The sequence below is a fragment of the Parasteatoda tepidariorum genome, chromosome 1 (assembly GCF_982258835.1).
Source record: "Parasteatoda tepidariorum strain Cologne lab strain chromosome 1, Ptep-v5.0, whole genome shotgun sequence".
Classification (NCBI taxonomy): domain Eukaryota; kingdom Metazoa; phylum Arthropoda; class Arachnida; order Araneae; family Theridiidae; genus Parasteatoda; species Parasteatoda tepidariorum.
The window spans coordinates 96,913,421-96,922,767 of NC_141755.1; the positions used below are offsets into that span (position 1 = coordinate 96,913,421).

The following is a 9,347-nucleotide window of genomic DNA, read 5'->3' on the forward strand; positions in this document are numbered from 1 at the left end:
TAAAAAGTTTTAAATAAACAACCTACTTCTACAACTGCTTCTTGAAGAACTTGGCCCATTGATTAAAAATATTGTTTTAATTTTACAGTACTTACTTTACTTCTACTTTCATTATTGCTATGACCCTCTTTCATTACATTTTACAACTTCATGGTAAATTTGAGGACTTTATGTTGTTTTGTGGTTGAATAATGACATTTAGAAATGTGTACATAAAAAAAATAATATTTAGAGGTTAAGATTTACCTCAGAAAAATTTGAATTGTTGACATTGAACTTAACAATGGAAACAATCGTTTTTGTGAAAAATTGAGTTGTATTGTTGACATCAAAACTAAAAATATTGTGTTTCAACTTAACAATACTACCTTAATTTATACTTTAGAATTGCCTCGAAGAAATTTGAATTGTTAGCAATGACTTAAACAAAAAGTTTTATTTCAACTGACAAATACTATATTATAATTTTAACTTTTTCTATGACTATACTCATTTTCTTACTCTTTTCTTTGCTTTTCATACATTTTATATTTTTGTGATAAAATAAAAAACTTATAGTTGTTCTACTTCTGAACACTGATGAAAACACAAAATGATGGGCTTCATCAACAATCAAAAATATATACATTTATTTTACAAATTCCATATTATTAAGGTGACGTCCTTCAGAGAATTAAAAATACAAAATTATCTTCATCAAAGCCGATGATTTTCATCCCGCGTTCAGTGGCAGACTACTATTTCATATTGTTTTACAACACATGGCTTTAGCCCTCTGGTGGGAAAGACTTTAAAACAAAACTTACAACAATTACTTTTCTCAACTGAAATTTAGAATAGTGTGATTAAGAAAAATATGTGAACTGTTTGCAATTTCAAATTAATATTGAAATGTATATAATTCTCTTACGTGGCTCCCAAATTTTGGCTGTATTTCTTTTCCGCCGGTGGCAACGTTTGCTTTGTTTTGTTTACGTTACTACTTCTCTTACACGGTGAATCGATCCATGATTGCCGCTAAAAATGTCACATGCCAGATCCAGTTGAGGTGGCTCAACATATAGCGCTTTTAAAAACAGAAACTTAAATAACCAGAGAACATCAGCTGCAGCAATCTCATAGCTAGGCAGAAGTGAGTAGTCTTTGTCGATAGATCTCTATTTTAGTATTTTTCGAAAGCGCTTTTTTTCATGAATTTATATATTACGAATTTATTTGACGATTTTTTATTTATATTACGAATTATACTATAGCACATTTCTAATAGGTTTAACAAATTACATGTCATTTATTTGAATTCAAATTTATTTTAATAACTTAGTATTTACTAAAAAGATGGGTTATTTTCATGTGGGTCGTGGTGTGGCGGTTGTCCCTCGGTGCCACACTCCTAGTGAATCGTTTGCAGCCGAACATGGCACCGCCGCACCCGTCTCGGGCTTGTCCCCTCGGCCTCCTCTGTTCGTCGAACGACAGTGTTGCTTTTGTCGGGCGTGACTCGGGGCCATGGAACCCTGTGTCCATGCACCGCTGGGTCCACTGGACGATTCGAGGATACACCAACGATGGTTTTCAGAATACCTGGGTGCCCCGTTACGGGGCGGAACATGGTTAAGTTGCGCTTACTAAAAAGATGTTTTATATGCTGTAAATATTACTACTGGGTTATTTTCATGTTTTGATACTCATAAAGGCTTGTTTGAAATGTATTTTCTTTATAAATTTGATAGTAATTTATGCAATTTTGAAATATCCTACCTTGTAAGGATTCTACTTTTCTTGTAGTCAAATTTTTATGGCTGGATCATCCTTATTGTACGAGTTCTTTGTAAAATCTTACCGGAACACCGTTGTGCCATTTTTCGTGTAAATACTGATTAATTCAATTTACTTAATGTGAATATTTCTTGATAGGATTTTATTCGTGATATTTAAATTGAAACGGATGCACCTGTATTTAATCCCTTACATGTTTTTCCTGGAAAATTCTTGATGTTATGATTTCTTGTTAATATGTGTATAAATTACGAAGTTTTGCAGAGTGTTAAGCTGTGGGGATTTTGATGTTACTCCTTACCTGTTGTAATATTTACTACGGGATTTTTGTTCGTGTTTTGTTACTCAAAACGGCTTGATTTTTGTGACTTTGTAACCCTTGATGTTTTAAATAAATCTCTGCGGCCTTCCGGAATGGGGCTGGCCAAGTGGATGGCGGTTTGGGGGGCTGCCTTGCGCGTGCAACAGCCAGACTGTCGAAATTTTAATTTTTGCTCATTCATCCCTTCTTTCGCACCCGCCATTGCAAATTGCTCTAGATCATGGGCCTCCCTGTCGACGCAAGTGTTGCCACCACATCGTTACCAAGTTAAAGTGCCAATCTTTTACTGATGCAGGTCACGTACGCGCAAAGAGTTCTCAGTATCACCTGGATGCCCCCTTGCGGGGGCGGTCATTTGCGGGGGCATTTTTTTTAAAAAAAAAGATCATTTGCGGGGGCATTTTTTTTGTAAGCTGCGCTTACAAAAAAAAATGTATTTTTTTTAAAAAAAAAGTTTTTATATGGATTTGAGTGATTGTTTTGAATTCTTAGAATTTTGTGCATTTGCAATGCACCTAAGTTAGTAGCGAGCGAAGCGAGCTTGGTTTGCGAAGCAAACCATATAAGATTGCGTAGCAATTTTCGGGGGTTGGCGAGCGTTAACGAGCAGGGGGTGCAGCCCACTAGTAATTAGAATAGCTTTATCAGTTTTAGATTTGTGAGGACTGGAAAAAGACTGACAAAACCGATTTTTGGACCCTGAATATTTGGTTTCTTTTTCAGGATTAGATGAGCAGATTTCCTTAGAAGAGTATCTTCATCAAATAAAAATTATTTTGGGCCTTCTAACTGATTCATTTTCAGTTTAGCACTGATGATAATGCTTAGAACCACGATATGTCTTATGAGTTAGAGCGTTCGCCTCCCAATGATGTGAGGTTCAAATCCCGGCGCAGGCTGGTTGATACGAATTCTGGTAGACGGATCAGGGATTAGAATCTCCTAGCCATGGGAGGTTTTCGTGCCTGTCCGCAAATGTGGGTTAACAGCGTAAATGTGGGTTAGCGTTTGTTTACATAAATGTCCCCAATAACGCCCTTTCTTTCTAACCCGAATCGTATCTCAGATATAATCCCGTTAAAGACCTTTTTTTTTAAGGGGCAGCCCATTTTTATCAGTCGTGATTTGACCAATCACTTTGACGTACCAGACTAAGAGAATTTTCATATTTGGCCAATTATCTTCAGAACTGCTGGATAGATTTTCATGAAATTTAGTATGATCATAGGTGAACATATTACAAAAGAAATAACAATTTAACAGCTTTATATAATACATACACATGGTCATGCGTAACACGAAAGTTTTGAAAATATTGTTACTCATTACATAACCTATTCAAACTTCTTGCAGTTCAGTTATTCTATTCTAAACAGTAACTTAATCTTTTGTTTATATTTTAATGAGTCTTTTTCTTCTTTTCAGAGGATGATGGTTAGAATAATGAACTGAGAAGAATGAAAAAGTCACAGAACTACGTGTAACCCATAAAGATTATTCTCAAAGACACAGTTTAAATGCTCCTAAAGAGGACGAATGCATTACTTTCTTAAACACCTCATTTGAGTAAGGAAAAATAGCTTTTTTAATTTAAAAATGCACATAATGTTAGGCTCGCTAACAGGTGGCATTGGCTAACTGGCTGCATAAAAGAACAATAAGAAACTAAAAAAAATGGATTTATAAATAACTAATCGAAAGCAAATTTCGAAGTAACTTTGGAAGTCTCTCGACTATATGTTTCGATTTGCAAAGATGATACAGAATAAACGTTTTACGATGCCCACAGCTGTTACCAGTACTGACGGAAATAATCAATAATAAAATGAAAGAAAGAAATGCAAGAAACTATATGAAATACTTGAAACTGTATTTAACTATGTCTCCCGAACATAACTTGCAGCTCGTGATGAAAACTGAGAAATGACAAACGTACTTGTCATTGCTGTCTATTCTTTTGTTAAAACTTTTGTTTGTGGTATAACTTTAGAGGATTAAACTCAATCATGCTTTTTAGCTTGACTCTCAGTGTTTTCCTAGTTTTGGGAGGACACATTGTCTGTGACCAAAATGCGTGTCCACATTCATGTTATTGTGACGAAAAAAACGAGTACGTCAGTTGCGTAGGAGATGGACTTCAGCGGTATCCTGAAGATGTACCTGAAACAGCAGTGCGTCTTGAAATTCGCAATTACGTAGCTCCAGAAATTTCGTCAAAAGACTTCTCGCATTTATTGATTCTGGAAGAACTGAAACTTCAACAATCGCGCATAGAGAGTATCGAGAATTCTACATTCGCTATGAACGGTATACTTGGAAGTCTTGATTTAAGCCAAAATGCTCTTAGTATTCTTAATGCCCCTATTTTCAGAGGTCTTAATTATCTGCGTCATCTTGATTTGTCATCAAACTTCATCGACAGTTCAGATGACGCATTTGTCGATTTAATGAATTTGGAGCAACTGAACTTAAGGAACAACCGCCTATGCTCCTTAACAACGCATATCTTTAATGGTCTCCACAAGGTTCAATACCTGAACCTTGATGCCAATAACATTTCATCCATTGAAGTAGGTACGTTTCAGTACCTTACAAATCTCGCTCATCTCATCATCAGCAACAATCCCCTCGCCACATTCTCCAGACTTGACTTTTTTGGGTCGAGACTCCAATACATCGATATCTCACACGTGGGTCTCGACCGAGTTCCTCAGAGCTTAACTAAATTTGTTCGCGACTTGCGCCTCACCAAAAACAATCTCACTCACATCAGCGCTGGTGATTTCGATAGTTATCCCTACCTGGGACTTCTGGTGCTAGACGACAATTGCGTCAGTGAAATCGAGAACGACGCTTTGGGAAGGTTAGAATATCTCATGAGGCTGTGGCTTAATGGTAACTGCCTAACAAAAGTTCCACCTAACCTTCCACCCAGTCTCACCGCTCTTTACATGGAAGAAAATAAGTTGACTGACTTGTTCAGCTACAGTTTCAAAGGTTTGGAAAGGCTCGAAACTCTGTTTTTGCAAAGAAATGAAATTCGAAGTGTGCATCCGTGTGCGTTTTGTGATCTCGTGAATCTTAAGAGCCTAGATTTGCAGGCAAATAAAATCGAAAATCTGACTAATGGTGCATTTATGAACTTAACGCAACTTGAAACACTAGACCTGTCACAGAACAATCTCAAAGTTATTGAATCATACGCATTCAGTCCTCTGTCGAGATTAAGTACGTTACAGATGTCTAGGGTACCAACAGTTGTTGAAATAGGGGAAGGGATATTTGATTCCTTACACAATCTTTTGATTTTAGAAGTGTATGACAGTCTGCATTTAGTTCACGCTATCATCAACTCAACTCGTGTACTCCATGGTCTTCACAGAGTCGAAGAGCTCAACATAATGCACAACAGTATAGTCAAGCTGAGATCCGATTTTGCATCATTTTTCCCGGCACTGAAGGTAATAAAAATAAGTGGTAATTTATGGCATTGTGATGAAAGCATCAAATGGTTAGCTAACTGGATCAAGCAATCCAATGTTCAGTTTTACAGCAGTTATAATATTCGATGCTTCACGCCGTCAAACATACAGTTTAAACCTTTGATGATGCTAACTGATTCTGACTTCGATAGCTCTGCCGGAACGAGCAAGACCAAACAGGAAAACGTGCTAACATCTACTATGACGATATCTTTTCCAAGTCCCTCCATCATGACAACTCTAACAACACTAAAGGAATCTTCAGAGGATGATAATATAACAGCTATTGCTACCACTAATGTATCTACAACAATTCAATATAATAATACTGATTTAGACGCCAAAAAGCCAAATGTTTACGATTCAACACTTTTCGATACTTCAGAAGCTGTACTAAACAGTACAAACTTCACCTCTGGTGACGAGCATGTGATGTTGCCAAGAATTTCTGACGATTCTCGTGTAAATTCAGAAATGGAGAGTTTAAATTCAGGCAATGGCTCAGTCCATAGTCATTCCTTTACATATTCCAGCATACATGGCTCAGAAAAAAGTGTAGCTAATATTAGCTCAGATATTGTTCTTCTACAGAGGCGCATGCTGTCGTCCAGGCTGACAGAGACGCCTTACAGCTGGGACAGTGCTGTCACTGTTGTTGTCTTATCAGGGGGGTGTTTCTTACTGATCGTGATCGCATGCCACCTCCGTATAAGACAAAAACACGCCAATGTAAGGCGTGATAGTATTTCCTACTATCCTCAAAAGGATGAAGTGTCTATTGTAACGGACAGTGCCCGAGGTCAGTGTGGATTGGGGAGTAGGTTGTACTTTATAAAGGAAAACAGCACAAATGTTGTGGACTCAAGTAATGGTGACTCACAACTTCAAGAATTGCTGCTACCTAATTCATCTGTAGAAAATGGGTACCTTTACTGAGATTTCAGTTATGAAATCAATGTGTTTTTTTTTTCGATCAAAACTTTTTCCGAACCTGAATCATATTTTATACGGTAACCTTCACTGAAAATGAACTCTTCTTATCATATGGTACAAGAAGGAAGAACTTAAACATCTTTGTTTTAAAAGTATAATACAGTAGGCTCTCGAATATTCGCTGAATTGGGCAGCACGCCAACCGCAGATAATCCACAAAACGGTCAAAAATGCACCTCGTACTTGTTTTTCCTTGTTAAAACACCTGTTATTTACTTTTAACTGAAAGCTTTTAAATAACATTCTGTTATTACAAAAAAAATATAACAAATAAGTGCACAATAGTAGAAGAAATGTCAAAATGTCGATAGGATAGGAAACATATTCATAAACATATTTTTTATAAGAGCATCGTTACAAATATTATCTTTTTTTTCCGTTTCTAAAGACTTGCAAATGTTTGTATGAACAAATAGCATATTTAGCGTCTCCAGCAATCTGAGAGTTAAAAAAAAGTTTGATAACGATTATACAATAGCATTTCGTAGTAAGGTGTTAAACCCTCTTGTTCGCTGCCACTCATCAACCCCTTTGATTGTTTCCCACTGATTGTTACATAATACAGTTTTGTCTACGGAAGTTGAAATTTTTCTCTTGAAATATAAACTAAAAAGATTTCAGTTTTATGCTTGTGCGAGTTATTTAGAAAATGATACTCTTGGCCACCGCGGCGTTATTTATTTTATTTCTAAAAGCTGTGAGTGGCATCAGTTGGCTCGTTTTATATCTTCATGGAACGTTTTTGTTATGCACTTGTCATTAGTTCTTACCTGCTTTATTTATAATAAATATTTTGCCCTAGTTAATTCTTCGTATTTTATTTAATAATTTCAAACTCAATCTTTAATATTTTTAAACCCTGCAAGCTAGATAAGCTTTTAAAACCGTTTGCAACAAGTTACGAGAATTAAAATACAGATTCAGGAACTTGAGCCTCTATTTCCCACGTCCAAACATTTCCCCTATGATTCTATTAAGATCTATTAGTGTTTTTATTAAGATCTATTAGTGTTTTTATTAAGATCTATTAGTGTTTTTATTAAGATCTATTAGTGTTTTTTATCATAATTTTGCTTAGTAATCCTTTTTTTCAATAACATTTAAAATTAAAGTTATATTGTTATAGTAAATTTAGTAAGTTCACAACCGTAATTTAATATTTTCACTTATCAAATAGGCTGATATATTAAAAGTAATTCGTGTATTCATCACATAGTGCCTGAAGCTAATCGTTAAGTTCTAAATAATTTAGAGAATCTCCTTACCTGTAATTTATAATAGTATATTAATGTAATTTGCACTAAAAATTAATAATTGTAGAACGATTAATATATTGAAACACCGATTTAAATAAGTTTATCTTAAAATGTAGCGTAATAAAGTAATATCATAAAATTACGTTATTATAAAGGAACAACTCTTTTAATTTTAAACTCTTAATTTAGAACTCAATCAAAATCAAATGAGCAATAATAACAAAGTAGTATAATTAAACTAAACAACACAGGTACCTTTAAATTAGGAGCACGAAATTATTTTATCGGAAAACGATACCTTTATGACTTCTATTAATATTGTGCTGATGACAACCAAAAAAATATGGAAATTAATGTTGGGAGCTAGACACAATCATGCGATGTTTCGTTAGGTAAAAATGCAGTGGCAAAGAAGGAAATCTTTGTTATACCATTATGATTTTATGTTCTATAGAGATGCAAAAATTTTTGTCATGGGACCGGCCACGGAAAATCGAGAGTTTACTGTGTTCTCATACGTTCTAAAACTTATGAATAGTTCATAAATTTATTTGTTCTGTAAAACTAATGATATTGCAAGGAGGTAAACAGGCAATAAAATGTCTTGCACTTCAAAGTCCTTTCCTCGAACATGAAAAATAAAAACAAGTGTTTTTACCATTTATTTGAAAAATTTGCACAGATAGCTCGCCGGAGCAACATAATAAACAATGTGTTGTAAACAGTTCGTGAACACTGTCTACAAAGAAAAAGAAATCACAAACTGAATATCATTAGCAAGAACTTCGCACCAAGGTTTTGGGGGCTTGTAATAAAGGAATGAAGATTTTAAACTGTGTGTATAACGCGTTAAACTTCAGTGATGTTGTATATTTCTGTATTATATCTTATTTTGAAGAAAAAAATGTAATTTTGAAACAATAGTGCAGTAATTTGATGATTATTAATTTATTCACGGTGAACTGTTTATAAATATACAGTGAAACAGTATTTCTGTAAATAATTAGAATGTGACAAAAACTATTAAAATATTATACCTTAATTTTTGTGTATTTCTTTCATCTGTGTCAGTCACTTTAAAATAAGTATACGATAGCAACACATAACATAACATTATTTATCAGATTCTCATAAGAGGATCATAAGGATTCATGAGATCCTCATAAAAGGATCATAAGACTCACAAGATCCTCATAAGGTACTCATAAAAAAGAGAGGATATAAGATGTAGAATTTCATATTTTATTTTATTTTATTACCGGTGTTAAACAGTCAACAAATTTCTTAGGTTTACAGCTATCAAATGTTTAACTTTGAAACATTATAATCTTTAACTGATGTCTGAAGACAAGGGAGCTCTAGAATAAAGCATTGATACAAACTAACCCTTGTGGAGGACTTTCTGATGGAAGTAATTCGCATTTACGCTAGGTGGTGAGGAAAGTCACGAAAATATTTCATGATTAGCCCGACGGCTGCGGGATTCTGTTTTACTACCCCATGAATTGTCTACCACAG

At 34.8% G+C, this 9,347-nt stretch overlaps 1 protein-coding gene across 3 annotated transcripts in view; it reads left to right on the plus strand.

Moving 5' to 3' along the window:
- The window catches only part of LOC107441931 (uncharacterized), a 212,284-nt gene extending 203,413 nt beyond the window's left edge, over positions 1-8,871 (plus strand). For all 3 annotated transcript variants that reach the window (XM_087169284.1, XM_087169294.1, XM_087169300.1), the window contains one exon: positions 3,524-8,871. In XM_087169284.1, coding sequence (XP_087025410.1) covers positions 4,105-6,516 — 2,412 coding nt within the window. In that variant the 5' untranslated portion in view covers positions 3,524-4,104 and the 3' untranslated portion in view covers positions 6,517-8,871. The remainder of the gene's footprint in view (positions 1-3,523) is intronic.
- The last annotated feature ends 476 nt before the right edge of the window (positions 8,872-9,347 follow it).